General features: G+C 50.0%; 1 protein-coding gene across 2 annotated transcripts in view; it reads left to right on the top strand.

Moving 5' to 3' along the window:
• The first annotated feature begins 543 nt into the window (after window positions 1-543).
• REXO1 (RNA exonuclease 1 homolog) overlaps window positions 544-17,772 on the top strand; it is a 44,530-nt gene continuing 27,301 nt past the window's right edge. The window contains exons 1-2 of one of the 2 annotated variants that reach the window (XM_086862435.1): window positions 544-904; window positions 15,915-17,668. In XM_086862435.1, coding sequence (XP_086718561.1) covers window positions 715-904; window positions 15,915-17,668 — 1,944 coding nt within the window. In that variant the 5' untranslated portion in view covers window positions 544-714. Of the gene's footprint in view, window positions 905-7,380; window positions 7,491-15,914; window positions 17,669-17,772 lie in introns of those variants that run through there. The other variant, XM_023943020.2, reaches the window with a different exon arrangement.

The raw sequence follows: 17,772 nt of genomic DNA, 5'->3' as shown, positions 1-17,772 counted from the left end.
TGAGCTGTGAGGGAACCATAAGGATCACCGAGTCCAACTCCCGGCCCTGCAGACACCCCAACAATCCCAATCCCACCCTGTGCACCCCTGAGAGCCTTGGGTCTGGATGGCGGCTCCTGCAGCCCGGCCGTGCCCCGAGGGGACGGGAACGGAGAGGATCAGCTGGAGGGGAGGCTCCTCGGGGGCTGCAGCTCCTCCCGAGGGGAGGCGGAGGGGCAGGGGCTGAGCTCTGCTCTGGAACAGGGACAGGAGCCCAGGAAGGGCTGGAGCTGTGCCAGGGCTTGGGATGGATCTCAGGGCAAGGTTCTTCCCCCCGAGGCTGCTGGCACTGCCCAGGCTCCCCAGGGAATGGGCCCGGCCCCAAGGCTGCCAGAGCTCCAGGAGCGTTTGGACAGCGCTCTCAGGGATGCTCAGGGTGGGCTTGTTGGGGGGTCTGGGCAGGGCCAGGGGTTGGATCAGTGATTCCTGCGGGATCCAGCTCAGGACGCTCCCGGTTCCTGTCACAGCTCCCGGCGCTCCCTCAGCCCCGCCCCGCTCTCAGGCGCGCCGCGGGCAGCCCTGTGCGGGCAGCGGCGTCCTGGGGTCCTCGCCGCCGCGCCCGGCGCTCCCAAGATGGCGGCGGGGCCGGTACCGGTCGTGTGAGGCGAGAGCGCGTCCCGGCTGCCCGCGGCTCCTCCGTCCGCCCGGCCCCGCTCCCGCCCCGCAGCCGGCGGGATGCTCAGATCCACCGGCTACTTCCGCGGCATCGACTGCCCGTTCCTCAACGCCGGGGGGTCGGGGCCGGGCCGGGGGTGCCGCAGGCCCTACTGCCACTTCCGGCACCCCCCGGTGGCCCCGGCGCCGTGCGGAGCCTCCGGAGCCTTGGGCGACCCCAGCGTGGGGCTCTCTCTCGGACACGGCGCAGGTACGGCCCGTCCCGGCCGCGGTACCCCCTCACCTTCCCCCGACCCCCTCCCCGGGCTGCGGCGGTTCCCGTCCCTGCCGCCCCCAGCCCGGTCGTGCGCTCTCCCCCACCCCGTGTGTTTTCTCCCGGGTGAGGGCAGGCCCGTGCCTGGCCTCCTCCTCCTCCCCCGCCTGCCCACCGTTCAGGGCCCGGATCTGCCTCCGGCTGCCCCCTTGAGCCAGCCCAGCCCCGCGGGATCGCCCCCCTCAGCCCCTCGCAGCGCGGTGACCTCTGTCGGTGTCGCCGGCGGAGTCCGCCCGTGCCTCGGCTCTGGGGCCGCGTGTGCCCAGCCCTGCCCGGACCAGAGGCTGTCACCTCGGCCTGGCCCAAGGGAGGGTTTGAAGGAGCTTTGCAGCCCCAGCGGGTGAGAGCGGTGGGGGTCGCTGGTTCGGCCGTGGCACACGGGGTGTTGCGGAGCAGCTTCCCGGAGCTGCCGGGGACACCTGCGGGAGGGCAGCGCTGCCCTGAGCCCGTTCTTTGTCGCTCCAGGCACTCGGCTCACGTGGCACTGAGGTGTCAGCGCCCAGTTCCAAACCTGCCCTTAGATCCCTTCAGGAGCCGCCTGGATCGGGGCGGAACGGCTCGTACTGGGGCCAGTGGGGGACTGTGGTCAGCCAGACCCCCCCGTGAGGGGTTTCTGGGCCTCTTTGCTTCTCAAAGGCAGCCTGGCACAAAAAAACCCAGTGAATGAGGCAGTGGTGGAATACCCTGAGTTGAAAGGGACCCACAAGGATCAATAGTGAGCTATTGTTGTCCGTTCTTCCAGCAACTCTTGTCATTTTATTTATACACATTATTTGCTGTTCTGCTGATTTGTTGGGAGAAAAAAGCCTTCATTCTTCATCCCAGAAGAACCCTGTTTGCTTTCTTTTTGTCAAAGCTTTGTTATTTCTGTTAGGTATAATGGGATAATAATGCTGGTCTGGACAGTCTCTAAAATCTGAAGCAGAAATTGCCAAAACAAAGCCCAGATTGTGTTTTTTGTGTCATTACTTAACTTTGGGTTGCTCTCAAGTTTGGAAGAGGATTAATTATTGGTGTCTCCTGGTTACCAGGCCAGTTTACCACCACTAGTTTATTTTAAAATAAAAGAAGCATTCTCAGGGCTGTCATTGGCAGATAATTGTTAGAAAGACAAAGATTTTTGCCAATTTCAGTGTTCTTTTTAATTTTAAAAGCTCTGTAGAATGCTTAAGGATGGTTCTTTAGATGATGTTATAATTATCTTTCAGTGTACTGTTCCTGCATGTCTTTAAATATCTGTGGAGTGACAGTTTTGGAACTGGAATTGCTTATTTTGGCCTGTACCAGGTGCTACTGTGCTTGGTAACAGCTGGAGCTGGGTTTGGAGTTTGAAGTGGGGAAGGGAAAAACTCTGCGTGCCCCTGGAAAGTGTGTGAGGCTCCAAGAGCTGACTGGAAGTGTTGGTGTAAGCTGAGTGTGAAGGGCAAGAAAAATACCCCAATGCCTTGCTAGGCTTGGCCTGGGTGTGTCAGAGACACAGGAGAAGCAGCCTGAGTTTTGGGGAGTTAGAGTTTACTCACAATTATGGAATTGTTAAGGTTGGAAAAGCCCTCCAAGTTCATCAAATTCAGCCTTCAACCATTGTGGTCACCACTAACCCACGTTCTCAAGAGCCACATCCACATGTTTGGACACTTCCAGGGATGGGGACTGCACCACTGCCCCAGGCAATCCCTTCTACTGCTTGACAACTTTTCCTATGAAGGAATTTTTCTTAATTTCCAATGTAATCTACAGCACTTAGAGAAAATTTTTTTGGCAAATAAAACCCACAGTATGGGCCTGGTTTCCCAAGAAGTTTCTGCCACTTGTGAAAGAAGCAGGATCACAAGACTGAACTCCAGGCACTGCCTCCCGCTCCCTGCCGCCGGCTCAGAGCCTGTTCCTGCCTCTTTCCCAAACTCTTGGCATCCAGCACACGGCACAGCTGGCATTACAGGGATCTGTGAGTTCTGTCTGAGCTCAGGGTTCACCTCCAGGCATTTTTTAATGTTGATTCTGTGTTGACTCTACCTGAAGATCTGTCTTCAGGTCTGGGCCTTGAACACGACAAGGATGGGGAGCCGTCAGAGCCAGTCCAGAGAGGGTTACAGAGATCCTCCAAGGGCTGGAGCCCCTCTGCTCTGGGGACAGGCTGGGAGAGCTGGGGGTGCTCACCTGGAGAAGAGAAGGCTCCAGGGAGAGCTCAGAGCCCCTTGCAGGGCCTAAAGGGGCTCCAGGAGAGCTGGAGAGGGACTGGGGACAAGGCCTGCAGGCACAGGACACAGGGAATGGCTTCCAGTGCCAGAGGGCAGGGCTGGATGGGATATTGGGAAGGAATTGTTGGCTGGGAGGGTGGGCAGGCCCTGGCACAGGGTGCCCAGAGCAGCTGTGGCTGCCCCTGGATCCCTGGCAGTGTCCAAGGCCAGGCTGGATGGGGCTTGGAGCAGCCTGGGATGGTGGGAGGTGTCCCTGCCATGGCAGGGGTGGGGCTGGATGAGCTTCAAGGTCCCTCCCAACCCAAACCATTCTGGGATTCTGTGATTGCAATTGAGAAATGGGAGATAAGTGATGGACCTGCTGCAATCTCAGGCTTTTAGAACAGACTCCAGCGGGTCACAAAATGTTCCTGATTCCTGTAGACAAATGAGACACTTTTGCAGTTACTTTGCAGGGCTTGGCTCAGCTTCCTGGGAAGGATTCTGGTTGAAGTGCTCCTGTCATTTCTCTGCCTGCCTGAGGCTCCTGTCGCCTGGAAGGATCTGTAGGATTTACACTAGAGGGTGTAGTAGCTCAGCCAGAACCAGGCAACCATCTTCTGGGAGCAGGTTCTCCATCCCCCAGGGCTTGCTCCCTGCCAGGGAAACTGCCTGTCTTGTTTTGAAGTAGCCTCCTAACCATGCACGTGGGCAGATCTGACCTATTTAATCACATCACTCGATAGAGCAGCTTTAAAAGCGTCATTTTTTTGCCAAGGCAGGTGGGTTTCTACACCAAGAGCTACAGAACAGATTGGTGTTTTCTGGGATGGTGCCTAGAAAAAAAGGATAACATCTAAAGGAGCAGCCTGCTAAGCATATTGATTTGAGGCTGGGGCTGGCTTTGATGTTTGAGGATCACCGGAGGATTGGCAGGAACCCCAAAACTCTTGGTGCAATTTCTTAGCTTTGAAAGGAGCTTTTGAAAACTGCAAGTGGAGCTGGCCCTGGCAGGTTGGGGATGGGGAGGGGACTGTGGATACGTGCCAGATGGAGCAGAGAGGACATGAAAAGAGGAATTAGTGGGATGTAGCACTGTTCTCCCCCTGTTTTTGCCCACCCTCACCGCTCCAGACTTCCCAAGGTTCAGGTGTTCCTAACATGATCCCTGTTTTTCATACACAGCACTCGTGTGCTCCCAGGCACTGGGGGACAGTGATGCAGAGCCCTCCATGCCCCTTGGAGATCTGCAGGAGCAGGAGGACTGAGTTTTCCCCAACTGCTGCTCTCTGGATGTGTCGGGCATTCCCTTTCCTTCCTGTCTGGAAGAAGGTCCATGAATACAAACATGTTGAGTGAGGGACATGTTTGAACTGGAGTCTGAAACATGGAATGCTTGCTGTGGGAAATCTATTCCTGTGTTTTGTAGCAGGGATCTGTTGCCTGTGTGGTAACAGAATGTGGCTGCATTGAAGGTTTGTGAAAATTCTGTGCTGGCTGAGCACTGAGGCTGATGGGGTTTTCTGTCCAGGACTGGGAATCTGGAGATTGAAAATTCTCATCCTGACTTGGCTGAAGTGCTTTTTCCATCTCTGAGATGCCTAAAACCCACCTGCTTCAGAGCAGGATGAAAAGATTATTGAATGTGTGTGAAGTGCTTTGAAAGCGTGCGCTGTAAGGAGGAGGGAAGAGCTGCCTTCAGTCCTAAAAGCGTCTTTTTAAGAGCTGTAGAGGGGAAAAATAGGTCTCTCTTTAAAGTCGAGGTCCTGAGTATGCTGAAAGACATAAAAGAGGCATAATACAGCTCTTCATAAATATCTTAAGGTAAGGCAGCCCTGGTTTGCTGGTTTGATGCTGTCAGGGGCTGTTTCGTAGGTGGATGTTTTTGAGCCCAGAGCAGAAAGCTGCTTCAAGGTCTGGAGCTCTGAGCTCTTTTGTCTGCACTGATCACAGAATCCTGGAATGTCCTGAGCTGGAAGGGATCCCCAGGGATCATCAGTGCAGCCCCTGGCCCTGGCCAGACCCCCCAACAAGCCCACCCTGAGCATCCCTGAGAGCGCTGTCCAAACGCTCCTGGAGCTCTGGCAGCCTTGGGGCCAGGCCCATTCCCTGGGGAGCCTGGGCAGTGCCAGCAGCCTCGGGGGGAAGAACCTTGCCCTGAGACCCATCCCAATCCCTGGCACAGCTCCAGCCACTCCCTTAGGTCCTGATCCTTGTGTTCTTGTGGGATGGGAAGAACCAGCCAGGCTTTTAGCACCCTGCCTCAAGTACTTTGTTCTGTAGTGGAGACTACTGAGCTGCTCAGCAGTTTCCTGATGTGGTCCAAAGCTTGTGGAGCAGTTTTCTTGCTGTGTGGATTTTCTCTTTGGGTGTACAAAGCTTTGCAGGTTAGACCTGGATCAAATCTGTGGAAGGTGTCAGGGACAGAGTTCTGCTCCTCTGTGTGATTGACACAGCGAGCTGCTGCAACACTGTTGGGCTCCGATCAAGTGGGGAGAAATCCTTGGGCTTACCTCCCCAGCTTGAGCCCTGGATCCTGTCACTGGTGCAGGGAGGCACTTCACCTCTCCCTTCCTCTGCCCAAAAGCAGCCACATGGCTGGCTGTGAGTAGGATGATCCCCCCCGAGGCTGCTGGCACTGCCCAGGCTCCCCAGGGAATGGGCCCGGCCCCAAGGCTGCCAGAGCTCCAGGAGCGTTTGGACAGCGCTCTCAGGGATGCTCAGGGTGGGCTTGTTGGGGGGTCTGGGCAGGGTCAGGGACTGCATTGATCATCCCTGGGGGTCCCTTCCCACTCAGGACATTCTGTGGTTCTGTGATACTTGGTAAAACCTTAAAAGGCTCTTTAAAAGTTAAAACCCAGCTTTAATCAGCTCACATGTCAACACTGGGTCAGAGCCATTGTCAGGTTCTGGCACTTTGCTGAGGGGCTGTGCCTGGTTGGTGGGAGCAGCCTTGGCAAAGGCTGGGATTTTGAGCCTTGCCATGACTCACATTGCAGGCCATGTCCACAACTATGTGTAGAAGAGATGAAAAAAGTTCTTTTCTGGTATCTTTCCTTTCCTGGAATTGCTGTTGTTTAAGATCATCTCAGCAAAGAATTTTTATTACTGTGTTTGCTACAGCAGAAGAGGAAACCCATGATGTGTTTTCAGTATCATTTCACTGACAGATCAAAGCAGGTGTTCAGTGTTGGGTGCTCCAGTCTGTGAACTGGGAGGGGGCATCAATTCTGCTTTCCCCCATATTTGTGTTTGGGAGAATAATTACCGAAATGCCACCCCAGTGGATTTTATTTTTAATCAAGTTTTGAAATGAAGAGTGAAAAATCAATTGGTGGTGAGGTCGGGATGTATCTTTTCAGCAGTTTGAAAAGCAGTTCTTTTCAGGGGTTTGTGGTGGTTTCCCTGCACTGTCGGTTGGGGCAGTTTCCTGGGGGTGGGCAGGTGCAGGTGCCCTTTGTGCCAGGATTTTACAGGACACTTCCCATTTTTGGTCTTTCTTTTGGTGGCTGTGGGGAGATTCCACCCCGAATCCGAGCCTCCCCACGTGGGGCAGTTCCAGATGTGTGGAAAGCAGGAGGTGGGAGCAGATCTCCATCAAGCCAGCAGGATTTTGGGCTTGGCACAGCTGGATTTGTGCCAATGCTGGTGAGTCCCCGGCTCCTCTCTGCCCGAGCCTTTTGTCTGCTCTCCGGACACCTCCCTCTCCGCTGTGGGATATCTTCCCTGACATTTGAACACTTACTCTGTTTTATGTTTTTAATCTCCAGCCAAGCCCCGCCGCGGCAGTGGGAAGCACAATTCACTAATGCAGGGTTTCCCGGAGCGTGTTCCCTGCGCTGGGCGAGGCGGAGGCGCCGGGCGGCTCCCGTGGGCTGGGGCAGGCAGCGACAGGCAGGGCCCGGCTGTGTCCCAGCCCTGCCACCTCCTCCCCTGCTGCCACAGCGGGGCTGGAGAGCCGGGGACGGGGGTTTGGGTCGGGCTCAGGGCACAGCACGGCCGGGGGATGGATTTTTGGGGAACCACCGCACACACCAATGTGCGGAGCTCAGACCGAGCCAAGAGCAGCTGCAGGTGGGGAGAGGAAGAGGAGGAGGTCAGAAACTCCCCCAAGGTGAGGGCAGCAGCGCTAGGAGAGAGGAGCGGGATCGGGAAGCCCTTGCGGACACTCTGAGCCCCACGGAGCTGGGAGCACACGGGGGTGAAGGCGGGACTCGGGCAGGTCCTGCCCGGCCCCGCAGAGCGCTGTGTCAGCAGCCGGGCACCGCGTGCTGCCTCCAGCCCCGGCCGCCGTGGCTCCGGCATGAACAAATATCTGCAGTGTTTATTGACCCCGGGCACCTCAGGTAACTCTTCGTGAAGTTTCTGCCTTCCTGCGGGGTGAGGTCGAGGTTTGGGGGGTGCAGCTGGAGAGAAGCGACTTCTCCAGGGAGGCTTTCACGTGGTCACCATTCATTGAACAGGAGACCCGAGTCCTGGCACATCTGCCTCTGGAATATGTGCAAAGAGCTCAGATTGGCTTTGGAGAGGGTTTTCATTTCCCTGTGGATTTTGGATTTTTATTGAAGAGAGAATTGTGCTGGGGGTGTTGGATTCTGTGGTTAAAAGTGGCTGTGGAGCTGCAGGTGTCCGAAACCTAAAGGAACTGCAGAGTTTTAATTCCAGCTTTTGAATTGTTTAAAGCCAGACAGGTTTTAAAACACAGTAAGTTTTGCTTTTAGCCTTTCATAGATCACAGCTGAAGTGTTTTAATGTAATACAACTTGAAAGGTGCTTTTCTTTAGCTTTTAACTTCGTTTTCCAAGTGTCCAGTCGTGACTGAGTTGAAATAGTTGAGTTTTGGTTGTTTTTTGTTGTTTTTTTCCCTTGTTTTAAAGAGAAATTTTTCACCCACACTAGTTAAAGAATAAGACTCGTGTTGAGAAGATAACTTATCTGGAGCCCACCAGAAAAAGGCTGGAAAAGTAAAGGATTGATGGGTATTGCTGCTGGTGGCTGTGCTGGTTGGAGTAAGTTTTGAAGGTGAAGTTGAATAGAGTGATGTCACCAGAATGCTTGAAATATTTAAATACTTTATTTTTTTCTTCTTTGAAAAGAAGAGTTGCTCTGCTAATTGCATTTCTGAGTAGATCCTTAGTTTCATTCAGCACTTTACACAGGAGACGTGAAAATGGTTCCTGGGCTTTTTCTCAGAGAAAAAACAAGTCTGTGTTAAGTTTGTTTTGTTTATTTTTTTCCCCAAACAGAATTTCAACTTTTCTTGTATTTTGAGGAGTAACTTTATAGCTAAAATGAGAGAGGGAATGGAAAGATTTCCAAAGGACGCAAACATTGAATATCCAGATTTTCAAGTGGTGAGAGTCCTTCCAGCTTGTGCATGACAGGCTGTGGGGTCAGGCTGTATTTTTGGTGCCAGTCTTTGTCCTCTGCCTGTCCTGGGCAATCCAACCAGTTGGAATTGTTATATTCTTTCCTAAGTTATGAGAGAGATGTGCCAGTGGTGTGATTTCCTCTTAGGAAATGTATCACAGACCTCGATGCTCTTTGCTGTTTTACACCAGAGTGGGTTGGGACTGTCAGTGGTTCCATGGTGGGAGGGGAGTGATGGGTTTGTGTGGGACAGGTCATTGTGTTCCGGCTTTTGCATCCCTGGATTTAAGTGATATTGCTGCAGGAGGCAGTGACAGCCCCAGGTGTCCTTGGGGACTCCCTGTGAGGCCACCAAGAGGGTGAAGCTGCCATGGTCAGTGACTTGAGGACCTTTCAGATTGTTGTTTTGTGCACTAGAGACAAAACTGCCCAAAGTTGTGTTGTCTTGAATAAATTGAGGAGGTGGGTGCTGCATCCCAGGCTGTTTCTGTGGGATGTGCCCTGATGAGTTTCCTACTGAATGAGTTGTTCCCTGGTAGTGCCTCGAGCTCTGGAAGGACACTCTGGAGCTGCTCCTGATGGAATGAACCCACTTGAGCAGGTCCCTGTCTCAGGAGCTCAGGACTTTGGACAAGGCCTGGAGGGACAGGGCACAGGGAATGGCTTCCAGTGCCAGAGGGCAGGGCTGGATGGGATATTGGGAAGGAATTGTTGGCTGGGAGGGTGGGCAGGCCCTGGCACAGGGTGCCCAGAGCAGCTGTGGCTGCCCCTGGATCCCTGGCAGTGCCCAAGGCCAGGCTGGACGGGGCTTGGAGCAGCCTGGGATGGTGGGAGGTGTCCAGAAGCGAGATGGGCTTTAAGGTCCCTTTCAACCCAAACCATTCCATGATTTCCCTGGGCACTGCCTGCCCTCAGTCTGGGATGGCTGAGCTGAGGAAACAGCTCAGAGTACATTACAGAGGTGGTGTCTGACTGCTCTTGTCCCTTGACATGTCCCCCTCCCTGTGCTGTGTCACCCCGGGGTTCAGCCCATGGGGACAGGTGGCCCCATTGGCCACAACACCTGGAGAAACCAGCGCTGCCCCGGCTGGGTCCCAGCAGGGCTAAAAATACCTCGGAGTGAGAGATGACTGTTCAGACTTTCTTTCAGCCTTGCTAATATCAGGCTTTCTTTTCTCATATTTGCATCTTTTTTTCCAATAAAGAAATGACTGTAGAGGTTCATGATGTACTTTGAGGCTGTGGCATTAAATACCTCCCCTGGAGGAACAAATCCCCAAGGATTGGGGTGCACAGGGATTCTTCTGCCTCTAATACCTCTCAAGCCTTGATTCCTGGTATTTCTTGACTAGCACAAGGTTATCTTTGCTTTTAACAATTTTATAATTAGAATTACTTTTCAAAAATACAAAAACGGAGCAAAACAAATCCTTGGATTAGGATTGAATTTAAAGTTGAAGAAACGTTTCTCTTAGCTCCCCTTCTCTGCACTCCTAACCCATTTCCTCTGGATGATTATTTGAAATGTACTATTTTAAATCTCAGTGTTAATTATTTCCAAGTGGATGCATATTATTGTTAAATTAATTGTTGGAAATTTGCTTTGGGTCCCGGCAAATGAGCTCTGTGCCAAAACCTGCCATTTCTTGTGTGCTCTTTAATTCTGAATAGTAGCAGAACTCAAGCTGCTGGTAAAGCCTCTCTGAAACATTTTGTTTTGAGAAACCACTGTCCCTTCTGTGAAGTGTTAAGTGAAAAGCTCAGAATGATTTTCCAGTGGTGATAATTTTTCTGCAATCACAGAGGTTTTCCCTTTGCTGAGTGCTGGCACTGTAAACACAGCAAGCTCTTAAGCCAACAAAGCTGTTCCGATGACGTGAAATAAAAATGCCTTTATTTTGTTCTTTTCCAAAGAGCCTCCAAACAGATTTCACCTTCCCCACCTCCCCATGAATGCACCTTCTGTTTCCAGCTGCAGGTGGCCCAGGGGGATGGGTGACTTCTGCAGCAGCAGGGCTTGAAAATCAAAAAGAGCTGTAAGATCATTGTGTCCAACAGCCACCATGGTCCCACTGAGCCGTGTCCCCAGGTGCCACATGCACACGAGTTTTGAACACTTGCAGGGACAGTGACTCCATCAGTGCCCTGGCAGCCTGTGCCAATGCTTGACAACCCTTTCTGTGAAAAAAATTCCCCAATATCCAATCTAAACCTCCCCTGGCCCAGCCTGAGGCCCTTCCCTCTCCTCCTGTCCCTGTTCCCTGGGAGAACAGCCCAACCCCCCCGGCTGTCACCTCCTGGCAGGGACTTGTGCAGAGCCAGAAGGGCCCCCTGAGCCTCCTTTTCTCCAGGCTGAGCCCCTTTCCAGCTCCCCCAGCCCCTCCTGGGGCTCCAGACCCTTCCCCAGCTCTGTTCCTGTCTCTGGACATGCTCCAGCCCCTCAGTGTCCTTCTTGTGGGTTCACTACAAGAAATGTTCAATGTCTTTTGACCCATGCTGGTCCCTCTGCAGCTTGGCCAGCAAAGCCTTTTGTTTTGAATTCCTAATTGCTGTAAATTTGAAAGTTTCTAATTTTTGCAGGCTTTTTGTCTGGCAGCAGGAGCTGAGTAGCTCTGTTGGATCTGGAAGAAGCAGTTGTCATCCAGTTGTCCAGTGCAGCTGTGGCTGCTGCATCCCTGGAGTGTCCAAGGTTGGATGGGGCTTGGAACAACCTGGGGTTGTGGAAGATGTCCCTGCCCATTGCAGGGGTGGGACTGGATGAGCTTTAAGATCCCTTCCAACCCAAACCATCCCAGGATTCTGTCCCCCACATGCATTCAAGAGCTGGATTCCTTTTCCAAAACATGCAGGTTTGCATTGACCAGCACCTGTCACACATTTGGGCTTTTCAGAGTTTAAAACATCTTAGGTATGTGCTGTGGCAGGGCTGGACCAAAAAAAAAAAAAAAAAAAAAAAAGAAGAAAGACTTTTCTCTGGAATGATTCACTGTGAAATAAGTTTTACCTTCACACAGGTGACCTTGTCCTCCCACTCTTCTTTAATATCAGCTTTGTTTACTGCCCTTGCCTGTTGCCCAAACTAGAAGGACCAGTGAGGAGTCTGGCTAGGGGAAGCTTTGTAATAATCCAGCTCCACCTTGGAACTGAGGCTTCATGTCCTGCAATGAACATGACAGTAACCAGGAAAAAAACCCATCAGCCCAGTTTTTTTAGGTAGAATCTTGTTTTATGCTTCTGTATTTTCTGTGCTGCAATGGCTGATTTAAGCACAGCTCAGTTGGGTGTGTTCTAAAGCAATTCTGGGTTAAATAAAACATCCACTGAGGTTCTGTATAAAATATTAATAATTTGTTTTTTATAATACTGATGGTAACCTCACTTTTTGTTTCTCAGGAGGGTTATTTCATATGTCTGAGGTACATTATTTTATTAAAATAGTTTGTACTTTAAAAAGTATTTAGTTCACAATCCTGCAAGGAGTTGGCATCTCAAGTCTCATTATCTCATGATTCCCGAGGGTCAGAGCAGACTCTGCTTTCCATCCCTCCAAAAAGAGTTATTTCACTATGAGCATCTCTCAGTCCTTTTGCTCCCTCAGGAGCTGCAGCCATCTGCTGCATCAGAACAGCAACCCCAGTGTAGCTCATCCTGAGCTACACCCTGAGTGTGCAGGTTAGTGAAAGGAAGAGGAATAAAGGAAAACATCAAGCAGACTCCTTTGAGTGTCAGATCCCAGTGACAGGAAGATCCTTCCTTTTCCAGGTTCCTGGGTGTGTAGTTTGCCAGCTGAAAAGCTGCTCTGATTTCAAATAGCAGGTTGAACATCTTTGGTTTGGAGACTTGTGTGTTTATGCCTCATCATATATATACATATAAATATATATAGATCTGTGTTTGCATTTTCCTATAAATAAAACCCCCTTCTGCCATGTTTCTGCTGCATTATCTGCAGATGCCTCGTGGCCAGAGGGGACAGTGCTGATGGGCATCGTGGAGCCACTTACACAAGTCTTTCATGGCCAGGCAGCCTTTGATCAGCAGTGCTGGAGAATCCATCAGGCTCCCCCACACTTACCCAGGAGCTCTTTCCCTGCCCTGTCTCAAAGCCTGTGGCATGTCCTGAGGTTATAATGTGTGTGTGTGTGTGTGTGTTATAATGTGTGTGTGTTATAATGTCTGTGTGTGTTATAGTGTGTTATAATGTGTGTGTATGTGTGTGTTACAATGTGTGTGTGTGTTACAATGTGTGTGTGTTACAATGTGTATGTTTGTGTGTGTTACAATGTGTATGTGTTATAATGTGTCTGTGTGTGTTATAATGTCTGTGTGTGTTATAGTGTGTTATAATGTGTGTGTATGTGTGTTACAATGTGTGTGTGTGTTACAATGTGTGTTACAATGTGTGTGTTCGTGTGTGTTACAATGTGTATGTGTTATAATGTGTCTGTGTGTGTTATAATGTCTGTGTGTGTTATAATGTCTGTGTGTGTTATAGTGTGTTATAATGTGTGTGTGTTATAATGTGTGTGTGTGTTATAATGTGTATGTGTGTTACAATGTGTGTGTGTGTGTGTTACAATGTGTGTGTTATAATGTGTTTGTGTGTGTGTGTGTGTGTGTGTGTGTGTGTGTGTGTGTTACAATGTGTATGTGTTATAATGTGTGTGTGTGTTATAATGTGTGTGTGTGTTATAATGTGTGTGTGTGTTATAATGTGTGTGTGTGTGTGTGTGTTACAATGTGTATGTGTTATAATGTGTGTGTGTGTGTGTTATAATGTGTGTGTGTTACAGTGTGTGTGTGTGTGTTACAATGTGTGTGTGTTATAATGTGTGTGTGTTATAATGTGTGTGTGTGTTACAATGTGTGTGTGTGTGTGTGTTACAATGTGTATGTGTTATAATGTGTGTGTTATAATGTGTGTGTGTGTTATAATGTGTGTGTGTGTTACAATGTGTGTGTGTTACAATGTGTGTGTGTTATAATGTGTGTGTGTTATAATGTCTGTTTATTTTCATCTGGTTGTTCCAGCCACACAAACTGTTGCAGGAGTTTTGTGCTAGAGATGAGCAGCAGACACCACCTCTGTGCTGGGGGTGCCCTCTGCTTTCCCTGCTCCTGATACATTTACCATAGTTTGGTTTTCTGCATGGACAAGATGGCTTTTATTTGGTTAGGGTTTGTTGGGTTTTTTGGCAAGTCTCTAGACCCAGACTCAGTGTTCTCTGCAGACCATCTGATATTTAGCCCTTTATGAATTACCAGGCTTTCAGCTGTTGCCTTAAAATATTTGTGCTGAATTTTAGGTCTCAATCCTGATTTAGAGTAGCAGCTGACTCCTCCAGGTTTCAGTGCCCTGCTCCTTTCTGCCAGTGTGGAGCTGATGTTTCACACCATGGTCAGAGCTGAGCTGGTGGGGATGGAGAGCTGTCTGCTCCTTATCACTTCTTAGCTGACATTAACGATTCTGAGAATCCGTTCATATCCTTGCCTTGATGCTGCTCCTTTGCTTATGGGTTTGTTCATGTTTTTTCCTTGTTACCTGCTTTTCTTCAAGATTTCTAACCAGGAATTGGTCACCTGCTCCCTCCCTCTGTCCCTGGCTGTGCTGGGTGGCCAGGGGAGGAGCACAGCCTGGGTTTGGAAATGCTCTTTGTGTCATCATTATAGCTCTCTGCAATAGCTGGAGGGGAGCTGCTTATAGAAATAGCACCGTGTTCCTCTTCCCCATGTTTCTGGCTCTGAATAAGGCTCAGACAGGCCTGTGGAAGGTGGTGACATCATGCTGCTGTTGCCCAGAGTCCCTGTTCAATCAGGAGCTAATTGGTTTGGAAGAAAACTTCGCAAACCCAGAGGGATAAAAAGTATTTTCTAAAACTGCTGTTTTTATTTTAACCCAGCCTCTTTCATTCTGCTTCCTTGGGGGCCATTTCTGCTAACTGCTAGTCAGATCCTTTTCCTGTTGCCAAAGGAAGCTGTGCATTCATGTATCCTCTCTAAAAAACCCCAAACCTACCCCTGCCCCCCGCAAAAAAACCCCAAACCCATCAGTCTTACAAGAGTGGTAGAAACAGCTCTTTTAACACTGTCTGTTTCTAATGTTACAAGAAATTCTCTCATCCCTCATAGACCTGAGAGGTTTTTAATTTTCTGTTTTCTGTCTCTTTGCTTATTGTTTGGATCTTCTGCATATCCACATTGGAGAGCCAGTTTTAGTGCTTGTAGCAAAGAACAAAAAGCTCCTCTGGAATGTCAGCATCCAGAGATGCTGTGATAAAACAAGGATTGAAAACAGTTCAGAGTCAAAAAGCAGCTGTTAATGTTCCTGTAGCTTCTCTCAGGTTTGCTAAATGCAGCTGTCATTATTGGAGTCCTGGAATGTTTGGGTTGGGAGAGAATTTAAAAATCATCCAGTCCCACACCCACCATGGGCAGGGACACCTTCCTCAATCCCAGATCACTGCAAGCCCCGTCCAGCCTGGCCTTGGGCACTCCCAGGGATCCAGGGGCAGTCCCAGCTGCTCTGGGCACCCTGTGCCAGGGCCTGCCCACCCTCCCAGCCAACAATTCCTTCCCAATATCCCATCCAGCCCTGCCCTCTGGCACTGGGAGCCATTCCCTGTGTCCTGTCCCTGCAGGCCTTGTCCCCAGTCCCTCTCCAGCTCTCCTGGAGCCCCTTTAGGCCCTGCAAGGGGCTCTGAGCTCTCCCTGGAGTCTTCTTTTCTCCAGGCTGGATGTGGAAGAGAGTCCAGTGAAGGGACTTTTCTGGGAAGGGGAGTGTGGAAGAGGGAAATGTTTTTTATGTTCAGTGTTCTAGTCTTGGTTGCTCTGAGTGATTGAGTTGTGTTGCCTGTTGTAGTTTCTCCTTCCTACCAGCAGCTCTCAGTTTGTCAGTCCAGATCAGAGTGGTTTCCTGCAGCTGCCATGAGAAACACTGAGCCTTGAGGAGTGTTGGAGGCTTTTGGTGGGCTTTAGGTGTTGGCATTGGGAAGTGAGAACCTAATCCACAGTTTCTCACTGGAATCCTCATTCTTCTTTGGTGCCTTTATTGAATTAAGCAGATAGTTGTGTGCACAGTCAGCCCCTCTTGGGCCTAATACAGTGATTATTCTTTGGTACCCTGTAGAATATTTAATTTATAGGGCTTTTCTGTGAGTGTTAAAAGCACTTTGTTTAACAGATCTTTAGTCCTGGGAGAAGTTTGTACAATCTGGTTTAGTGCAGGCCAGAGAACATCACCGGTGGCTTTTGATATCCAATATTTATTTATTCTGTGGTGCAAGAGTGTGGCTTTTGGTTGTGTCATTCAGTGCTGGGGTTTGATCAGAGCAGACCTTAAAAAGTGTCTTTATATTTTACTTGAATTGGTGGCAGTAAATGATTATTTTTTTTCTTTCCAGAGCGAGGCTATGATCCCTACAACCCTGAGCTTCCCAGGCCGTCGCTGGAGGCGGAGGATGGCACTCTGGCTGACATTACAGATGTCACACCCGGTATTCTGGAGCTGGAGCTGGTCAACAAGGCCATCGAGGCAGTGAAGAATGAAGTGGAGAGGGAGCAGAAGAAATACGAGGAGCTGCTGGAAACCACGAAGGAGTTTGGTGCTTCAGAGGGCTCCTCACTCATTTCAAACACACCTGTGTCAGCAGCTGGGCCTCAGAATGATTCCTTTGCCTCCTTGGAGTATAATCCAGGGAGCTTCAACTTCAATAATAACTCGGACTACAACCCCACTCCTCTGGCTGCTGCTGGCCGGTCCAGTAAATACACTTTGGATTCCTCCCGCTCCAAAGGGAGCTCTCTGGAATATGTCCCCAAAGCTGTAGTCCAGAATAAAAAATACAGCAGCACTGTCACTAACAATAAATACGTGATTGATGACTCCAAGCCTTCCACAGACTTGGAATACGACCCCCTTTCCAATTACTCTGCCAGGCTGTTGGGCAAAGCCACAACCAAGGGGTCCAAAAGGGAAAGGGCCTCTGATTATGAGGACTCTTACTCGCCATTGCAGAAGAAGCTCTGCGAAGATCCCGATGATGATGAGGTGTTGGCCAGGTTCTCCTCCTCTGAGGATGAAGCTGAGGTGGAATATAAAACAGCTTCTGTTAGTTCACCCTCAAAAGCTGGTTCTGAGAATGAGTCAAATGAGTTCTCCAGCAAAGAGCAGAGCACAAAAGTAGATGGCTCTGCTTCCCAGGAGAGCAAAGAAGCAGCACAGCACAGGGAGAACCTTCCAAATTCACAGAAAAACCTTGCCAAGAGCTCATCAGACAAGAATTCAAAAGCAGCGAAGTTGTGTTCTGTTAAGAACAGCAAGGAAATTGAAAATAAAAACAAAGACTCGAAAGACAAAAAAAGGAAGAAAACAGATGTTAATAAAACACCAGGCCTCAGTGAGGCTGGGAAAAAGGAGAAAATTAAAAGTACAGACAAAGATAAAGTGGTCAAGAAAGACGAAAAATTAAAAACGAAGAATGAAGAGAAAAACTGTAAAGACAAAAGCGTTAAATTGAAAACAGATGGGAACTTGAAGAAACCTGAGAAACAGAAGTCAGAAAAAGTGGATGGGTGTAAGAAAGAAAAATCCAAGTCCACCACAAGCAATTCAGGGAAAAACAAGAGCGAGGGTGTCACCAAGGGCACAGAGAAAGTGGAGAGCAGCAAGAAGGACTCGCAGAGCAAAACTGCTGATGTGAAAAATGGAAAGGAAAGCTCTGGTCGTAAAAACAAAGAGAAAGGGAGCAAGACCTCCCTGGAACGAAAGAAAGACAAGGTCAGTTCTGCAGGACAGGGAGACCCGAAGAAGGGTCGGAAGCAGCGGAGTTTGAGTCACGTGGACCTGTTTGGAGATGAGAGTGGAGATGACGATGACAAAGGCCGGCCTTTGTCTTCCTCGTTACTTGATGTGAGCTCAGACTTGGATGGGGCTGACTCTGGCTCGGCCTCTGAGAGTGACAAGGACAGGACAAAGAAAGTGAAGCGCTCAAAGTTATCCAAGTCATCATCATCTTCCTCAACATCTGATGACATTGATTATTCCATCCTTGAGAAAGATGTGGACTTTGAGTCAGATCCCATGGAGGAGTGTCTCAGGATCTTTAATGAATCTAAAGATGTGAAAACTGAAGACAAAGGAAGGCTGGGGAAACAGGTAATGCTGGGTTGGGGTTGTTGGTTCTCTCCCCTCCAAAGGTGGAAGGACTGATTGTACTTGCTTATCTCAAGTAGCTGAAGAGGGAGACTCCATGTGCTGGA

This window comes from Cyanistes caeruleus, chromosome 25, assembly GCF_971803275.1.
Source record: "Cyanistes caeruleus chromosome 25, bCyaCae1.hap1.1, whole genome shotgun sequence".
Classification (NCBI taxonomy): domain Eukaryota; kingdom Metazoa; phylum Chordata; class Aves; order Passeriformes; family Paridae; genus Cyanistes; species Cyanistes caeruleus.
Note: the sequence above shows the minus strand (reverse complement) of the source record. Positions and strands in the feature narration are given on the sequence as shown.